Source organism: Tachypleus tridentatus, chromosome 1, assembly GCF_004210375.1.
Source record: "Tachypleus tridentatus isolate NWPU-2018 chromosome 1, ASM421037v1, whole genome shotgun sequence".
NCBI classification, from domain to species: domain Eukaryota; kingdom Metazoa; phylum Arthropoda; class Merostomata; order Xiphosura; family Limulidae; genus Tachypleus; species Tachypleus tridentatus.
Genome location: NC_134825.1, coordinates 178381980 through 178403500, shown reverse-complemented (window position 1 = coordinate 178403500; position 21521 = coordinate 178381980). Strand labels below are relative to the sequence as shown.

The following is a 21521-nucleotide window of genomic DNA, read 5'->3' as shown; positions in this document are numbered from 1 at the left end:
TTCAGATGACTGAAACAAAGGTCACATTTGGGGGCTATAATAAGCCATGGTGGGATGGGCTGACCTGTGGAATCTGCAATGTTATCCAAGGACAGACCCAAGTCATCCAATTGCGCCTGGATGCGAAGGCCAAACAGAGCAATGGCAGATCGTCTATTCTGAAAAAGTACGGCCAACTGAGGAAGGAAAACACATCCCCAGGTGGGATGCTTTGGTAAGGAATGAAGTTTCGAAGAATATAGTAACGATAGTTGCAAATGGCAAAGGTGCAGAGAAGGTTCATGAGATTCAACGTATAAGCTTTGAACTGGAGAGATGAGGTAATCCCCAGTGCAGATTTGAAGTCCTTGGTGATGAATGGGGTCTAGCATCTTTAAGGCCGACAGTCTGGCAGAGCCATAGACCATTGATCCATAGTCAAGTTTTGATCGAATAAGAGCACGATATACCTTTAACATAGAACATCGATCTGCTCCCCAACTGGTAGTAGAGAGGACACGGAGGATGTTCAGTGCTCTTGTGTATTTGACCCATAGTTGCTTTAAGTGTGATATAAAGGTCAGCTTATGATCAAATATAAACCCCAAGAACTTGGTCTCAGGGACCACTGGCAGCAAAACTTCACCAATATGAAGTTCAGGATCAGGGTGTATACCCCGTTGACAGCAAAAGTGCATGCAAATGGTTTTAGAGAGAGAGAAATTATAGCCGTTTACCATAGTCCACTTCTGTACACAATTGAGGGCAGTTTGTAGTTGCCGCTCAATATATCTCATGTCAGTCGTCGACATACAGCCCATTCGCAATAGTGAGAGAGAGTTGTTCAGTGATGGCATTTATCTTTATACTGAAAAGTGTGACACTCAAAACACAGCCCTGAGGGACTCCAAGTTCCTCTACAAAAGAACGGGAAAGTGTTGAACCCACACGAACTTGGAATCTCCTGTTCGTTAAAAACATTTTAATAAACATGGGTAAATGACCATGTAACCAAGATGTATGGAGGTCTCGCAAAACGCCATACCTCCATGTTGTGTCATAAGCCTTCTCAATGTCAAAGAATATTGATACAAGATGTTGGCATTTATAAAGGCTTCTCTGATTGATGTTTCAAGTCAAATTAGGTGGTCTGTGGTGGAGTGCTGTCATTGGAACCCACACTGGGTGAACGAGAGGAGGTTGTTTGATTCAAGGAACCAAACAAGACAAGCATTAACCATCCTTTCTAAGGTCTTACAGAGACAGCTCGTCAAAGCAATTGGACGATAGTTGGAAGGAATCTTGGGATCTTTCCCTGGCTTAGAGAAAGGTAAAATAATAGCCTGGCACCAGGCATCAGGAAAAACATTCTCCTGCCAGATCCAGTTAAAGACAGTTAGAAGGACATTAAGAGAAGCAGGAGATAGATGGTGCAGCATGTCATAGTGTACATCATCAGGTCCAAAAGATGTACTGCCAGACCGATGAAGGGCCATTTTCAGTTCCACCAGTGTAAAGGGACAATTACAGTCAGTTCGAAAGGAAAGAGGTGAACACTCTGCCCGAGTCTTGATGGCCAAGGAGGTGGAGGAACAAGCAGAAGTGCTAGATACCCAGCAAAAGCTTTCACCTAGAATATCAGCAATGCTCCGGATATCAGCCACCTCCTGACCAGAGAGTAAGGTCGAGAGGGGACAGAATTGTAGTGCCCACTGACCTTTCGAATCCTGTCCCATATGACCTTGGAACTGGTGGTAGAAGATATGCTAGTTGTGAACTTAATCCAAGATTCCTTCTGGCTTTGACATCTTACCCACCTAGCATGTGCACAGGTCCATTGGAAACCGTGGGATATGTACAAAAAGTATCCCAGGCCCGTTTTTGAGCCTCCCATGCTAAGTGGCAAGCAGGATTCCACCACGGAGAATATCGTAGAAAACGTGTTGAGGTTTTAGGAATACACTGAGCAGCTGCTTTTATAATACAGCCAGTTACTGCTGCCACACAGTCTTCTACTGATGACTGACTCATGATGGCAGGATCAAGTTCTGTGAGAGCAGTGAAAGTGGACCAGTCTGCCTGACCCAGCTTCACTGGGGCACGTGGGTAGGATGGCATCGACCACAGCCAGTCTCTCTCGAAATTATAGAAAATTGATCACTGCCTAGTGGATAATTGTCAACCCTCCATGAAAAATGGGAGAATAATGAAGGGGAGTAAACTGAGAGATCAATAGAGGTAAAGGACTGACTAAGTGCATGAAAATAAGTGGAAGAACCAGTACTGAAAAGAGAAAGATTGTGATCAGAGAGCATATGCTCTACAGAGCAACCCCTCTCATTAATAACAGCACTTCCCCAGAGGAGATGAAGTCCATTAAAGTCCCCTAGGAGAAGAAATGGAGACGGCAACTGTTCAACGAGAGCATCAAGGTCTGATTGATCATGTCACTTCAGGGGACAGGTAGAGAGAACAAACAGTGATGGTATGACCCAAGGGCACACGGATGGCTATGGCCTCCAAGGGTGTGTTGAGTGACAAAGACAGGGTGGGCATATGCTGATCAACCAATAGTGCCATCCCTCCATGTACTCATCCCTCACACAGCCTGTCATTTATGTACAGAGAAAACTGCTGAATGGTGACTGTATCAGCAGGTTTTAGAAATGTTTCTTATAAGGAAAGACATATAGGATGATAGGAAGCAATCAGTGTTTTGATATAATCCAGATTAGAAAGTAAACCTCGGCAGTTCCATTGTATGAAGGTGGCCATTTTTAATGACGAGTAGGTGAAGTGGCTGGAGAACCTTTCTGTTTACGATCACGTCTTTTTCCTTACTGTCCTTAGTCGGAGGAGGTCTATCAACCTCCATGGATCCTGCCCTGGGTCGATTGGGCAGGTATTTGTTATTGGAAGGGGATTCCAGTGACTGAGGATGCGAACGAATGATTTTTTTTGCCTCTTGGGGTGGGGGAAAAAGATGTATCAGAAGAAATGCCTGTATTTAAAAATGAAGGATGTGGATCTTGAGGTTTATTGGAATGTATGGGAGGAACAGAGATGGGTGTGGAAGTTGATTCATTAACACTCCTACGAAAAGTGGGGCCTAATAGGCCCCAGAGCAACTTGAAAGGTTATTAATATTAGGCTAATAATTTTGTATTTAAATGAAATTGCCATTTAAATCCATTAATGAATAGATTAACGAGATTCCCACTGTCCCTATCTACTATCTAGCGAAACCACAGCCAGGGGAACGGGCTTGGAGAAATTAGGACTAGAAACGTCTTTTCGTAGGAGTGTTAACCTTTTTAACCATGGAGGTCAAAAGGCTTTTCATTGGTTTTGAAAACGATTCTCTTGGAGGCACAGAGAGATCTGTCTACACTCCCACTGTAGTTGTGGAATGAAGTGCAACAGCATATATCCGAGATGGAATGGTGGGCAGCAATTTCCGAGCCTCAGGACAACTGTTATGTATCATTTTGAATTCAAATGCTGCACCTCTTTTTCCTCCAACCATTTTGGGCAAGAATGAAAGTAGGAGGGGTGAGAACCATTGCAGTTGATGCGATGTGGGTCCATGTCACATTCATAGACATCGTGGTCCTTGCCCCCACAACGAGCACATGTCATGGAACCACGACATGATGTCTTTGAGTGGCCGAATCTCTGACACTGGACGCACTACAATGTCATACAAGGACAATGTAGCATTGCCAGGGTTTTGAGAGCACTATACCCAAACACCAGCAACAGGCACAATGTCCACAACACCCATTGAAAACTTCCAACACTGGTACTTGGTTGACTCTAGCCCAAGTGGACCAGCCAATAGACCCAAGGGGGCCACCCAAAGGCCTACAGGAATTCAAGGCCAAAGTGGTGTGTTAGGGTTGGACCCCTCAACCACCAGGATCCTCTCCTCCCCTTCACGGGTCGCCACGCATGGCAAGCACGTGGGTGGATGTTTAGATCCCAGAGAAGGTAAATTGGGAACAGAACCTTCCCTGGGAGGTCCCCTCACCATGTACAGGAATCCACACCGAGGGAATGTTTTTTTTATAACGCAAATTATATATACTTTAAAAAATAAAAATAAAATTATCCCACAAATTTTAAAAAATACCATGCAGATTTATAATTTAATCAGCTAAAAAATAAGATTACAAATCTGCAGGAAAAACATGTTATAGTTCCTATTGATAAAGCTAATTGTAACATTGGTGTAATTTGCAAAATTTCTATGCATTAATTATAATAAAAGAAAATCATACACAAACTTGTAAACTCGTCAACCAATCCAAAGATATGATAACTAATAATTTCATTAAAGCTTATCATGATCTTTCTTCTAAACACAATTCTTATAGATTTGCCATTTCTTTATACTATTCCAAAATTACATAAATCTCCAATTAAATTTAGATTTCCAATTCAATAAAAGCAATAATCAAACGACTGATTATATTATTAAATAAATTACTTAATATTTTACTTCATAAAATAGAAAATGTAAGCATTAACAATAAAAAACATGCATTTTGGATAACAGAAAATAACCAGCCTATTTTAGAATGTCTAAGTGCAAGCAGGTAAACAGTATTAAAACATTTGATTTTACAGCATTATATACCACAATACCATTGAAAGATTTAATCTGTTTTAAATTAATTAATATAACAACACTGTTACCCTTTTATAGAACTGGAAAAGATATAGTTCCAAAAAATAAAAGATATATTAAGTTTCTGTATTTATAATAATTATATATTTTTCAATAAACAGATTTTTAAACAAGTGATACGAGTTCCAACGGGAGCTAACTATTCAACTTGTATAGCAAATTTATATTTATAGTATTATGAAAATATATTTAATGAAAACTATGCAAATCCAGATATTTTTACTTTAACTTAGTTATATTGATGATTTAATTAGCATAAATAATTCTGAAATATATAATGTTATTGACAGCTTTATCCAACAGATAAAGATTTAGAAATTAAAGTAATTGATAAAAAAATATCAATATAAATATTTTTGACAAAAGAAAAAAATTTGACTTTCCACTTTATGGTTTACTCTCCTTAGGTAGTAATGTTCCATACCCATCTGTTATAAACATTATAACTTTGCACTTAATTCAGATATTGTAAAATTTTTAACAAGTTACAATGTTTTATTAATAAAGTTGATATACTGATACAAAAATTAATAGTTAATGGATTTAATAAAGAAGTTTTAGAAAAAATTAAATTATTGTGTAATAAATACAAAAATGTAATAAATAAATACAAAAAGCAAAATCAAAGAAATATTACTAAAAACTGCTAATAATTATTTTTAGTTAAATATAAGGTCATTTAAGAACTTGGCACTACTATATGTGGATGTACACCTTTTGAGTTGCATATGAAAGCATGACAGTCACAGTAAACTATCACCTTACTGATATTGTGTTAATTAGTGCTGGCCCAGCATGGCCAAGCATGTTAAGACGTGCAACTCGTAATCTGAGGGTCGCGGGTTCGCATCCCCATCGCACCAAACATGCTTGCCCTTTCAGCCGTGCGAGCATTATAATGTGACGGTCAATCCACTATTCGATGGTAAATGAGTAGCCCAAGAGTTAGAGGTGGATGGTGATGAACTAGTTGCCTTCCCTCTTGTCTTACACTACAAAATTAGGGACGGCTAGCACAGATAGCCCTTCGAGTAGCTTTGTGCGAAATTCAAAAACAAACAAAACTTAATTAGTGCCTCTACCATACTGGTGCAGGAATGCTAACTTCAAGAGATTTTATTTTACTTACCAACAAATAGTTGTGCCTTATTTTCATTTATTTTTTTTTTCTTTCTTTCTTTTATTTATCTTTTTCTTATTCTAACTTGAGATAGTCACCTTCCCACAACTGTCTGCAGGCAGTGAAGGGTGATATAGATGTGGAACATTGTGAACTTGAGCACCCATATCTCACTCTCCTAGCTTCTAATCTTCTTACGTGAGACTAGAAAACTGCAGGTTAAGACTAATAGATGGTGTATCCCCAACCACAATGTGGGTCTTACCTTTTCTAGTCATCTCCAAAACCTGGGATACATTTTATAATTCCACATTCCTTGGATCTTTTTAAAAATATGCAGCATATTTTGTTTCATTTTAATGTGTTTTCTTTATGGCTTAAAAATTTATGGTATGTGTGTATGTATATATACACACACACACACACGTACATAAGAGAAGTTATAATACATAATGAATATTAAAAAAAAAACACCTGGTTCAAAATACTGTACATTTTAATATCTTTAGTCAGTTGGAGGAGCCTTTATGGCCTACACTGAACCTAATTAAACACACCATGTAGAAATATTTTACTGCAGTTTACAGCTTTCACAGTAAAAAAGATAAGTTTTTAGAATCAGTACAATCACTGGTGTGAGTTTCATTAAGCACATAATAATTAAACAAAATCATAATCCTTATACAATGCACAAATCAAGGTAAAAACATAAATGATTTATCTTATTTCATATATATCCAGAAATATAACATGCAAACATAAATGAATATTTTAAAAAAAGTTGTTTTCTTTTCAAGTTATTTATTTATTTATTTTTTTATAAGGTAACTTTCAGATGATAATCTTTTTTTGTTGATTATCCAAAGACCAAAATGAAAAAAAAATAAAGGTTCTCGTGATACATTACAAATGCTTAGTGTGCAATTGTTAAAAGGTTCAGAGCATCTCAATGGGCCCTGACTCGGGTTTTTAAAATGAAATTTATTTTAATCCATTATATACTTTACACTTTTAGTTTAGCCAACATACTGTACATTTTATGATACAATTCTTAAAATTGATACAAGATCTTTTGATTTTAAACATACTGTTTTAATAATATTGGTATTACTTATATAACCTAAATAGAGTTGACATTTTAAGTTATTACACAATGATATATTGTTGTGTATTTTCTGTTTCCTATAAATAAAGTAAATGGTTCAAGTGTTTTGACTGTCTACAAGCTACATAAACACTGGCATCACTGACAGCTATAAAAATACAAGAATTGTTGAAACTTTAACACATTTTTAAATTTAAATCCTGTGATATACATAGTAACAACTGGTAAAACTTGTCTTAGTACCCTTTGGATACAGAGAGATACTACAAAACCTATCTTGCAGTGCTCCATTTTATCTTTTGAGTACCTATGAGAATGGAAAATAGTGACTGGAGAGAGGATAAGCCTAAATGTAAATGAAACTGCAACATGATACAAGTTATGATGTACAAATGTGTCAGAAATAATCCACATTTCTATCTAAAAGATCGCGTACAAAGTACATTAACAGCAAAAGACAGGAGAAGCCATGAAACACCATTTCAGGATGGGAGGGAACAAAGAAGTCACACAGCACCCTCTACATGGTAAAATTAACAAGTGAAATGAACTGCGGAGCCCAACTGATCAAAGTGAAAGACAAAAAAGCCACGGGAAAATGGTTATGGCAAGAAAAATATGTTGACTACCAAAACTTCAATCATTACAAGCTAAATAAAGCCAGAACCAACTGAGTGGGACAAGAACGAATTAATCCAGGAGGAATAAAAAGCTGGACAGGAAAATAAGATGAGAGAATCACCAGAAATTTCATGTATTATCTTTTACAATTATTCTACTTCTGCGACCAACCAGGGTGATCTGTTATCTCTTACAATTCTTCTCCTTCTGTGAACAACCAAGGTGATCTATTATCTCTTACAATTCTATTTCTGTGACCAACCAGGGTGATCTATTATCTCTTACAATTCTATTTCTGTGACCAACCAGGGTGATCTATTATCTCTTACGATTATTCTACTTCTGCGGCCAACCAGGGTGATCTATTATCTCTTACAATCCTTCTACTTCTGTGACCAACCAGGGTGATCTATTATCTCTTACAATTATTCTACTTCTGCAGCCAACCAGGGTAACTATCTGCTGTAAGATCTATTAGGTGACACACATACTGAAAGATTTTTCCCTAATTACAATGAGCATGCAACAGTTTTGTCACTCATCCATCCAGTTCTTTTGCAATCCTCATATTCATACCAAAGTCAATATCTCTGTAGGTTTCTCTATAGCCATATCATAATAAAGATAGCATATAAATTAAACATATAGTGACACACACCACAAACTTTGTTTTAAAATTAGGAAACCTAGTTAACTTGAAAACACAGTTTAAGAAACAGAAGTACTGTACTTTCACTTTATTATTTTTTTTTGCAAGCACTAATCTTCCTTAGAAGATGAATTATCTTTTGGAAACAAGTCCAAATTAAGGTGAGGAAATGTCTAAAAAGGATGGAGGAGTCATGAAGATTGAAAATGAAGATTTTAGAAAAAAAGAAGAGACAGCAAAACATATATGAAAGTGTAAAAGGATACAAAAAGTTATAATAGATTAAAAAGGGCAAAACATCAGAAAAAAGTTAGTTCTGATGAAGAGAAAAATACAGCTGCAAGTATGTTAAACAATTTGTAAATGATGTTGATTAAAACAATAAATAGATTGTTAAAATGTAAATAACATTAAATATAAAATCTATGTAGAATATAAGATAATTAATATAATAAAACTTATGTAACCCCTCCTGCACACTGCACATCTATTAGACTAGTGTTAGTCATTTATTGTAGTGAAAATTATAGCAATATACTCAACAGCTAAAAAATGAAAACCAAACTGTTGGTAAATATAAGTGCAACTTATGTTGTTGCTTCATAGACTGATCTTCACTATAGTTTTTTCAATGAACTGTAATGATGACCATTATGTGTATCACACATACACACACACATCTTACATCAAGTACTGTGAGATCCACAAGATTTGAAATCTCCGATGATATTGTGGTCAATTTATTTGAGGCCAGAATAAGTTTGTTCAAGACAACCTGGTCCCACCATCTCTGTCCATCAGTTTCATCCATGATGAGTGACAACTGCTGTCCTTCCTCAGGAGTGATTTTGTTTATGTTCCATACAATGTTGGGAACTACCCAGAAAAAAAAAAAAACTCATATCATGCATATTCTCTACAAAACAGCGTTTACTTCATTACTGTTCACGAAATGTTTTTGTACATTTTGTACACTTCAAGATATATACAATCAGAATTAAAAACATGACTGATTCAAGTTTATACAATCTTTAGTAATTAACAGTAATCACTTCCTGCATTACTGACAAAAGTATTTTAAATATCATGGGTGCATCTCAAAATAAACAAGGTTTCTTAAACTTTAGTGTGTTCTGATTGGTTTACACAATGGTTTTTGAACACAACAAGAACAAGCACATTAACCACAAAATTGTTATAAATATAATTTGTAAATTAATTATAAATCTTACGTTTATTCTGTAGAAGGATTCCTATCCTGCAAAGTTAAAGAAAAACCTGTCTATAAACTATAGGAGTCAATGTTGACACTTACCTATTTCATGACCTCAGAGAATAATCAAACATGCAATATTACCAAATTTCGTTGTTGGTTAAGCTCTAAAAATAATCTAACATGAGTATTCTCTCTTAATGCCTAGAGGTAACACCAGTTAAACTGACAACTTAACAAATATGCTACCAACATTTTGCCATCTTGCAGTTAATGCTAAAAGGACAAGATTAATAATTAACTACTGTACTGCAAATATCTTACTGTCTCACAGTTAGCACTAGAAGTTGTGCTACAGATATCTGTTTTATAGTTAATATAAGAAGGTTGGAACTGGTTATAAACAACTATGCTACATATATCTTACCATCTATTAGTTACCACGGTTAAGAGCAAGCAGACATAAGGATTCCATGAAAATGGAAGCCAGAGGTTACACTTACTGAAGCAAGCTCAATTAAACCTCAAGACATGTGGGTAATTGACACTGAGAAAAAATGCATATTGAAAAGTTACTATGTGAAGATATGGATGCAAGATAAGAAAGCTCAACAGTATAATAAGAAAAGTTCTACATACTAATGGTAATTACTACTTCAGAGGTTGAACTTCCTGTGACAGTAGAGAGGTTGTTCATTGTACCAACCAAGAAGTGAAAGACTTATATCAGGAGTTTGATAGTAGACATAATGCAACTAAACACTCAAGTGTATCTTGTGAAATTAATAATTGGAAGAACTGTTATGAATGTCAATAAAAAATACTAGCCATGAAAAACTTAAATAAGCTTGCAATAAAATAAAAAGTTACTACAATGTTAATGATGATAAACCTGGATTTTTTCAGGTTGACTAGATATGGCTGAACAGATTTTGTGACAAGAAAGTACAGATTCCGAGATTAGGTAGGTCATACACAGTACTGAAATGAATCTGTGATGTGGACTGTATAATTCAAATGAGCAGCAATACAAGCCAAGGATCATCCACCATAATTGTCTTTTGGAAGAAATACATTCCTCTACACTTGCTTATACGACTCATAAACAAATGTTTAATCTAAACAGCTTAAATCTTGTACAATTATAGAGCTAGATACATTTATTACTTTTATTATTAATACTGACTGACCTTCCAACCATTGCTGGCTAACTTGTTAAAAGTTACAATGATGCAGACCATGCACACTCATGATATATCTCAGAATATAAAACTGACCTATATAAAGTGACCCGACTTGGGTGCGTTCAAGTGGACTAGTATTTTGAAAAATAGTTGCACTTCAATTATTATATATATATATAGGTGAAAATGAATACATTTTAATGATATTAAATAAGCAAAATCACAAAGAAGGCCTGTGTTAAAAAGATCAAATCCAAACTTCTGACTAATTATATTAATTTGTTATAAGTTAAAAACAAGCCAAAACAAGAATAAATTAAACAAAAAATTCTGCACTAAATCAAAAGATTCCAGGGTACAAGCTACAATGCAAAATTATAAAATGTACCCTACGTTTTGAAGGTGACTGATAAAGTAGGTCCCACATTGTGGTGGGGATACACCATCTGAGTCTTAACCTCCATTTGCTGTGCTTGCATCAGCACCTTTCTACCTTATTGGAGGCTGGAATACTAACTTCAAGAGGTAAGTTTTGAACTTACTTACCCCAAATGGTGGTACCTTATTTTATTATTACCTTATTTTCATTTCAATTAATTTTTTTTCTTTACTTGGGAAAGCAATCACCTTCACACAACTGTCTGCAGGCAGTGAGGGGTGATATAGATATGGGACGTTGTGAGCTTAAGCACCCACATCTCGCTCTCCTAATTTCTATATCTATTGCTACACTTATTTCTTACATGAGACTGGCAAATAGAGGTTAAGACTCATAGACAGTGTATCCCCATTACAAAGTGGGTCCTATTTCAGTAGTCATCTCCCAAATGTAGGGTAAGTTATATAATCTTGCATTATAGCTCATACCCTGGGATCTTTTCAGTTTGTGGAGCATTTTCTGTTTAATTTATTCTTTTCTTGGCTTGTTTTTACATTTTAACAAACTAATACATATAATAAACACACACAGAGACATTATTACTGTTTACTAACAAGTTAAACTTTCTTTAAACATAAAACAGTAAATAAAGAAGTACAGCAAACAATTATCCCCTCTATGTTCTTTGTATTTGGTTACTGCTTGTCTTAGGTTGCTAAGCCTTAAGAAATTTCACTTAGAGTATGTGAAACAAATGTGTTTTTTAGGTTTTATATATACATTTCAATAACCACAAAAATCATAAATTACTATATCAATACCACGAAATTCAATCATAATCTATCAAGATTAGTAACTTAGTTGTATTTGTATCTGAAAAACTGAGAAATTTTGAACAAATTAAAATATTCACATTTCTAGCACAGTTTTGTCTCAAAAGAATGATAAAACATTGCTGTATTTGAAAATGGTAATAAAACCAATCTTACAGGGCATTCTGAGCTTTAGACTGGTTATTCACATCTTATATATAATTGGTTGGTTGGTTAATTTCGTATTCTATGGAACAAAGCAGCTAGGCTATCTGTGCCAAGCTTCCAGCAAAAAGTTAAAATTGGAGTAAATTTTGTAGAATTTATAAAAAGATATTAAGGTAAAATAAAACAAAGTTTAAAAAACAAATAGCATAAAACCAATGTTTACATCTAGTCTACAATGTTAAGAGAAAAACTACAGTAATACAACTTGTAAAGGACTTTCTACAGCATAATTGTAATTATCATAGCTCGCCAGGAAGACTAACAGGTAAGTACAAAAACCATCGTTAGTCACCTGAAGTTGGCCTTTCTATTCCTGGTTCTGAGTTATTTGCTGTTATGGCCATTTTCTAAAAGTAATAAAAGTTCTAAAAGACTTGTCGCAAAATTTTAATAATAACTCACCAGGATGACTAACGGGTAGTTCAAACAGCAGTGTTAGTCACCTGAAGTTTGTCTTTCGAGTCCTAGTTTCGAGTTATTTAACATCATGGACATTTTCTAATTTCAAATCAAACTGGATGAACTTTGATTCTTAAAATGTCTAATTATGAATTAAAAAATTTAAATGGCATTAAAAAGATAAATAGCCTTTACAAAACTAAAAATATTACCAAGGTGGACAATGTCACCATCACCAATAACACTGTCTAACGTTCCGGATAAACCTTAGGACAGAGCATGTTTAAAATGGTGCCATCATAACAATGACAAGATAGTAAATTGTGGCTTATTGTGACCTGAGTGTTACACAGACCACACATTGGTGCATCAGTTCCAGATAAAAGAAAACGATGAGTTAAAAAACTGTGACCAATGTGTACTCGACAACTTCCTCTTTCTGATCCTTATGGAAGCAAGAAGACCAAAGTCCAATTTTGGGTTTCATTTGGAAAAGCTTGTTTTCACGTTGCTCACTCCAAGTCAACTGCCAGATCTGGTTACAAACAATCAGAAGAACAGAAACAGAAGCAAGTGATAGATGGTGCAGCATTTCATATTGTACATGATCATGTCCAAACAATGTACTGTCAGACCAATGAAGGGCCAGTTTGAGTTCCACCAGTGTAAAGTGATGATTACAGTCATAGAGACAATCATCTTGAAAGGAAAGAGGTGATCTCTCTGTCCAAGTCTTGATGGCTAAGAAGGTGGAGAATGAAGCAGAAGTGCTAGATACCTGAGAAAAGCTTTCACCTAAAGTATCGGCAATGCTCCGGGTATCAACTACTTCCTGGCCAGAGAGTAAGATCGACAGTGGAACAGAATTATATTGCCCACTGACCTATCGAATCTTGTCCCAAATGACTTTGGAACTGGTGATAGAAGATATGTCAGATGCAAACTTAATCCAAAATTCCTTCTGGCTTTGATGTCCTAACCAGCTAGCATGTACACAGGCCAGCTGGAAAGCGATGCAGTTCGAGAGTGTGGGATATCTATAAAAAGTATCCCAAGCCCATTTTTGAGTCTTCCGTGCCAGTTTGCATGATCCAGCTTCCACCAGGGCATGCAGATCAGGTGGCATCAACCACAGTCAGTCTCTCAAAATTATAGGAAAATGATCACTGCCTCATGGATTATTGTCAACCCTCCATAAAAAATGGGAGAATAATGATGGGGAGCAAATTGAGAGGTCAATAGCACCAAAGGACTGATTAGGTGCATGAAAATAAGTAGAAGAACCAGTATTGAAAAGAGAAAGGCTGTGATCAGAGAGTATATGTTCCACAGAGCAACCCCTCCTATCAATATCAGCACTTCCCCAGAGGGGATGATGTCCATTAAAGTCTTCTAGGATTAAAAAGGGAGACAGCAACTGTTCAATGAAAGCATCAAGGTCTAATTGATCATATGTCTCTCCAGGTGACAGGTAGAGAGAACAAACAGTGATGGTATGACCCAAGGAAACACGGATGGCTATGGCCTCCAAGGGTGTGTCGAGTGACAAAGACAAGGTGGGCACATGCTGGTCAACCAACAGTGTCACCCCTCCATGCACTTGTCTATCACACAGCCTGTCATTTCTGTACAAAGACAACTGCCAAATGATGAATGTATCAGCAGGTTTCAGAAATGTTTTCTGTGAGGAAAAACATACAGGACGGTAGGAAGCTGTCAGTGTTTTAATGTCATCCAGATTAGATCATAAACCTCAACAGTTCCATTGTATCAAGGTAGCCATTTTTATTTACGTGCAGGCAAATGGAGTGTTTATGACCACGTCTTTTTTCCTTACTGTCCTTATTTGAGGGTGTCCATCGACCCTCATGGATCCTGCCCTGGATCGATTTGGCAGGTCTTTGCTGTTGGAAAAGGATTCCAGTGACTGAAGACATGAACAAATGATCCTTTTCCATCTTGGGGTGGGAGAAGAAGATGTATCTGAGGAAATGCTTGCACCCAGAACCAAAAGAAATGGATCTTAGGATTTATTGGAGTGTATGTAAGGGACAGAGATGGGTGTTGACCTTGATTCAACTTTTTTAACCATGGACATCAAAAGCCTTTTCATTTGTTTTTAGAACAATTCTTTTGGAGACAATGGAGAGATCTGTCTGCATTCCCATTGTAGTTGCAGAATGAAGTGCAGCAGCATACATTTGAAACGAAGTGGTGGATAGCAACTTTTGAGTCTCAGGATAAGTAATTTTATGAATCATTTTCAACCATTTAGGGCAAGAATTAAAGTAGGATGGGTAAGAGCCATTGCAATTGATGCAATGATGGTCTGTTTCACACTCATAGGCATCAGGGTCTTTACCACTGCAAAAAGCACATGTCAAGGAACCACTATATGACAGCTTTGAGTGACCGAACTGCTGACACTGGAAACATTGGAAAGGGTTTGGAATTTATGGCCATATCCTGCAATTCACATAACCTGCCATGATGGTGGCAAGTGGACGTGCAAATAGACGTGGTGATGTAAATGTCAGAACAAGGATATTGGTTTCATCATAATTCTATCTTTGCGAGTGGAGCAAAGAAACTCTAACTCATGGATGTTTGTCAAATCTCTCTCAACAATAACTCCATGATGAATTCAAAGTAGCAAAAGGTGTAATCTCAATAGGTATATTCCCCATTGCCTTTAAATGCAAGAGATGTGTTGAGATGTGGATGTTTCCACCAATATGTTTCCAGATCGAAGCTTCTTTTTAGAGAGCTAGCACGTCCCTTCAGAATGAAAAAGGGAGACATACATTTGCCCTAAAGGTTTGTCTGAAAGAGAATGTAGGATAAGAAAATGAGGTACAACAGGTGTTACAGATATTGAAGATTGCTGATCAGAATCTTCAAGACATGGTCATTTACATATTGACTGTTTTTTCACTATTTTATTTAAGTTTTTATTTGGATGATCCATAATAAAAAAGGGAAATTTTGGTGCCCACTGACCCCACCCACCATGGAGCCCTATGAGGGGGATGCACTACAATGTCAAACAAGGACACTGCATCAATGCCAGGGTTTCATGAGCACTATACCCAAACACCAGCATTAGATACAATGTCCACACCTGTTGAGAACATCCAACACTGGTACGTGGTTTATCCTAGCCTAATTAGACCAGCCGATTGACCCAAGGGGGGCCACCCCAAAGCTGCTCATCTACAGGAATTCAAGGCCAAAGTGTTGTGTTAGGATCGGACCCCTCAACCACCAGGACCCTCTCCTCCCCTTCATGGGTTTTCATTCACAGCAAACGTGAGTGTGGATGTTCAGATCCCAGAGGTAAACTAAAAAGATAGAACATCTTTGGAAGGTCCCCTCACCACGTCCAAAAATCTACACTGAGGAGTTATATATAGAATTAAGTGTATAAAAGGAGCCATTTCCAAAAATTGAAAGAGGTGAGTGAAGCCATTGTTTGATTAAGTGCATATACTATATCCCAGCAAAATGAAAATATGAAGTTTTATTTCATATTCTAACTTGTCAATATTTGTAATTACATATACGTAATTTGAATTCGTAATTCATATAAAACTAGAGATGTATTTTGGCATCACAAGCATCTAATATGAATTTCTTCTGTATTTAACTTTTTTTTTTTTTTATAAGAAATTATATAATGTTTAATACTAAAATCTAAATTACAATATATAGTTTGATACCAAACTTAGTAACATAAAATCATAAAATAGTAGTTTAACAAATGCCATGACATAGGCTTTCACTCATGACCCTTCACAATATAGTTAATTTGTCACTGCACAAAGTGACATTACTAAATGATGCTTTTGTAAAAAATAATTAGGAGATTTTTCTGCCTTACTCATTTGAGTTTCTACCAGTATTCAGAGGATTTATCAAAACAAAATTTAAATCTGATAGAAAGTTGATTTGGCAATATAAAAAGTTTTATCACTGAATTTATTTTTTAATAAATGTTAAAAAATACAATTCGTTGAGTTCACTGAAAATGCATTTTATGTGCGTTGTTTCTCACAATTTATATAAAAACTTTCACCAGTTACTTTTGTAATAATCTCTGCATTTACTAACAATATTGAGATGATAGAAAAACCTAACACAATGATGTTCCTCAAGTCAGAAGAATCTGGAAAGTCCTAGCATGCAAGTATAATAGGCAAAAACAAGAGCAATAAGTTTCTGAAGACTTATGTTTAGAAGAAATCCCTTTCTTCTAGTGCATACCAGTGTTTTGAAAGAAAAACATTTGGAGCTAAACACTAAGCAAAGTTGTTAGTCTAAATAAGATGGAGTTCTGAAACATATTTAAGCAAAACCTGATTGAAAAATAAATCCCATTTACTTTCTCACATGGTAATGTCACAGACATAATTTGTGCCACCTCATATCAGTAAGATATTAAAATATTGAAAAATATATTGATCTAACAATAATAAAGTGTTTAAAAATGCAAACAGGTTTAGACACATGAACCTGTTCTCCCAAGTACCACAAGTCATGGTTTATACAGTCAATAACAAGTAGTTATAAAAGGTTTACACCAACAAAATTAATGTTTGGTTTATGAAGAGTTATTAACCAGTGGTAATACAAGGTTTTCAGTGACTAAAATAAACGTCATACTTCATGAAGAGTTATTAACTAGTGATTACACAAGGTTTTCAGTAACTAAAATAATATCACTTTATGAAGGGTTATTTTAGGTAACTAAAATAATGTCATGGTTTATGACTAACTAGTGGTAATACAAGGTTTTCAATGTAACTAGTTCAGACAATCTGTAAAATTAGATAACTTGTACATTTTGGCAAGCTGCTATTCATCACATATTGGTAACGTTTAGAGTTATTTAAAATTCATATATTTTAATATACTACATTATCTCTCCCGACACAAAGAAACTTCACAATTATCTTTTACACTTATGCAAGTAAATCATTTTGGTTTTTAGCCAAGACAATTTTATTTATCACATAATGGTTGAGGATGACTTCTACTTTGCCTAAATCTATAATTCTCAAAAATATTGATACATCAGCATTATTAATTCCTTTCACAATCTTAAAACCTTCAATCAAATCCCCTCTAACTCTTTTAAAAATCTTAATCTTTGTCCCAGGTACCATTTTAGTAACCCTCCTCTAAACCTTTTCCAACAATTCAACATCTTTCATCAGGTAAGGAGCCCAAAACTGAACACAAAATTCCAAATGTAGCCTAACCACGAACATGTACAATAAAATTATAACCTCTTTAGACTTATAATCAATATTTCTGAAAAAACAACTTAAAATCCTATTTGCCCTATCACTAGCAACAGCACACTGTTTAGATGGTGTAATGGTTGGTCAGTTTTTTAAGCCAAGATCCTTTCTTTCAAGGCATTTTTAAGGTTATTGCCACCCAAAACATACTTATAATTCAAGTTGATACCCAGATGCATCATCTTATAATTAAAACTCATCTACAATTTATTCACCCAACTCACTAAATGATCTAAATACTTTTGAAAATCATCAGCATCCTCTTCACACCCACCATCACCTAAGACCTCAATATCATATGCACATTTAAGTAATTTATTCACCATTCCTTCATCTCTGTTATTAATTTAAATCAAAAAGAGGAATGCTCCTAAGGTACGTTGCTTACAATATTAATCCAGTTTGACTGAACTGCATCTATAACAACCCTCTGCCTTCTTCCATCCAGCCAATCTTCTACCTAATTAGTTAATGTATTTCCCTCACACATACAGAGATAAGTTTCTTTTCAAGCTTTTTATGTGGCACTTTGTCAAATGCTTTCAGAGAATCAGATAAACCAAATCTATACACCCTAATTTACACAAGTAGTAACATTTTCAAAGCATGTCAAAATAATTGTAAGGCAAGATTTTCCCTTAGTGAAAGACTAATAGGCCTATAATTACTTGGACAATTTCTAATACCTCCATTGAAAACAGGAGTGCATTAGCTAATTTCCAATCTGTTGGTACTTGTTTACTATCCAAGGATTTATGAAAAACTGTGGCAAGTGGCTCACACATCTAATCTTTGACCTCCTTTCAACCTTTGAGAAAATATCTGGTTGAGGAATCTTATTCTTTAAAACTTCCAATTTTATTTTCATAAGCTATGTCATTGTCTTGTTCAACTTTGTTTTTATCTATCAATTCCTCAAGATGAAGAATAGTATTTAAATTTTCATTAGTAAACCTGAAGAAAAAGTAGAATTTAACAACGCAGTTTTCTCATAATCATCAGATACAAGTCTTCCTTTATCATCCATCAAAAGGTCATTTCCATCCTACTGTTTGTTTACTCCTAATAGACTTTGAAAAATTCTTCCTGTTAATTTCTTTGTTTTCAGCCAAATTTTTTTACATCATTTTGGATGCCCTAATTTCCTAGTTGACCAACTTTCTCAATCTTCTACGATACCAGTCAATTTAACCTGAATTTTTCTTGCTTTCCTTTAATTTTATCTCTTATACCCTTTGTAACTCAACCTGGATTTTTACTTGCAGTTACCCTTTTCTTTCTGTCAGGAATATATTTGTTTTGAAAAATGAATTTTTTTCCTTAAAACTTTTCCACATTTGCTCAGTGTCTTCAAATAACTCAGCTGTCTAATACACAACAGATAATTCTTGTTGCATCCATTCAAAATTTGCTGTTTTGAAACTTGGAAGCAAAATATCATTATTCCTGATTTCCATATGCAGCTAAACATCATACCTAATACAGGAATGATCATTTGTACCTTGGCATTCCCCAATTTCCACCCTCTCAACCATTTATCTATTAGACACTGACAATATATCTAAAATAGCATTATGTCTAGTAGGTTCCTTCATCAATTAATGAATAAATAAATCTTGAAGAGTTTACAGAAACTTTTGTCTCTCACAATTTGACTCCATTTCCAAACCTACATGCCTGAAGTCAAAATCACCCATAATCACAATTTGTTAACAGCTGAAATCTTAATCTCACTGTTAAATTTCACACTACTTTATTTTCATATTCACGAATAGAAACCCAAATGGATTCAATCTCCTTCCTACTGTCTTTGATATCCTCAACTTCTATTTTACATTTTGCCACAACCTGCCCTCTCTTTACTGCTCTATCCATATTCAACAACATATAATCCTGTATTTTAAAAAAAATTATCATAAAGATCACTTACATTTAAACATGTGTCTGTTATTTCCATTATATTGAAATCTTCTATTCCTAGCACTTATTTTATTTCTTATACTTCTGGTGTTAGAATGTGATATATTTGAATACAATTTTTTACCTAATATTTAAGAACTTAAATAGTCAGAAAAAATATATTAAATTGTAATTTAATATTTTCTTAATTTACTTTCCATTATGTATTAATTCTATCATGTAATTCCTCAAAAGTTACTAATTCCAATATTGTCTCTGTAACGTATACAAGTCTTATAGTTGTACACTATATAATATTGATGAAATATTACTTTTATATATATATATATGTGTGTGCAAATCAGATTACATGTAGATGTAATTTCTAGTCCTACAACATTCAAACTGATTTTCCTTTTAGCAATTTTACTAATTTCAGGAAAATTTCCTAATAAATAATATTTAAAACAAGTAGCATCTCACATAATAGTATAAGATTAAATAAAAAATGGTAACTAAGTCCATTCGTTAAATTTCAACAGATATTAAAACACCTTCAGCCATGCTCCTGTTTGACAAATTCAAATGTCCATTCCGCCGAGCTTGTTTCAAAATCTGTGGATGAATAACTGATTCTTCGTAATGTAATTCAGTATCATGTGCACCAAAGCTTGCTACGTTCCTTTTTCCTTTAGAATCCCTGCCTTTTAACTGATTGCTGAAAGCCGACCCACGAGTTTTAACTCTAGATATTCGTGTATTGTCAGAATTCCTACTCATGATATAAGAATAAAGAAATCACAATACAACAAATACTCAAACTTTTCTGTAAACTGAAAATTCGAAATTTACATCATCCAATTTCCAAAAATGTATTAATATAGTTACTCAAGCGCACTCTGTTGATTGATTACCATTGTACCACATGTTTAGTGTTAATTTTCATTTATTTTCGAATTTTGTGTAAATCGTTTTTTATTTGGGACTTTTACTCTATAATATACGTTATAATATTTTTTCAAGCTTTCCCTTGCAATCTCTTTTTACAGTTTTCGTTATTTTATGTAGTGTATTATAAATTCCACGAGTGTGTACAAGATTCCCTATCCAAGGAAGTATATCTTTAAATATCTCCTAAAACAACAATCGTCCGTGTCTAACAGTAATTTCGTTTTAAATCTCGTGAGTGTGTCTAACCTTCCATTTCAGCAGCGGGCCCGGCATGGCCAAGCGCGTTAAGGCGTGCGACTCGTAATCTGAGGGTCGCGGGTTCGCATCCGCGTCGCGCCAAACATGCTCGCCCTCCCAGCCGTGGGGGCGTTATAATGTTACGGTCAACCCCACTATTCGTTGGTAAAAGAGTAGCCCAAGAGTTGGCGGTGGGTGGTGATGACTAACTGCCTTCCCTCTAGTCTTACACTGCTAAATTAGGGACGGCTAGGATAGCCCTCGAGTAGCTTTGTGTGAAATTCCAAAACAAACAAACAAACAAAACCATTTCAGCAGCGTCTACCTTTCAGTAGTTAAAATTTGTTTAAAGTACTCAGAACAAATTTGTCAGATACATGAAGAAGAGTGACATTTTTTAATTAATTGTACTGAGAAAGGGACAATGTTAAAATGAAATGGATAACTATTTCCAGTTTTTCTTGGATATATAACAACTAACTAACTGATTTTGTATCGAAGGTGTTTTATCGGTTAAACCTAAAATCAGAATCTCTTAATCATGAAGCAAAATGGCAAAGTATGTTTCTCACTAATTACTGCGGTTTTAACTTTAACAAAGAACTGTTCGGTAGCAAAATATTTGAAAGACCCCAGGACAGCGGTAAATTTGCGGCAAATGACTGCGGTTTGATTTCCAAGGATAGACACAGCAAATAGCTGTGAGTCTTTACTATAGAGCGAACAGACACAAATGAATAAGCTGAAAGATA

General features: G+C 35.1%; 1 protein-coding gene across 2 annotated transcripts in view; it reads right to left on the bottom strand.

Annotated features, from left to right (window-relative positions):
* The window catches only part of LOC143231279 (leucine-rich repeat-containing protein 40-like), a 57240-nt gene extending 36729 nt beyond the window's left edge, over positions 1-20511 (bottom strand). For both annotated transcript variants that reach the window (XR_013016873.1, XM_076465837.1), the window contains exons 1-2: positions 20136-20511; positions 8850-9040 (exon numbers count right to left, since the gene is read on the bottom strand). Coding sequence is in view for 1 of the 2 variants with exons in the window: in XM_076465837.1 (XP_076321952.1) it covers positions 8850-9040; positions 20136-20361 (417 nt within the window). In the remaining variant the exon portion in view is untranslated. The remainder of the gene's footprint in view (positions 1-8849; positions 9041-20135) is intronic.
* Positions 20512-21521: the final 1010 nt, after the last annotated feature.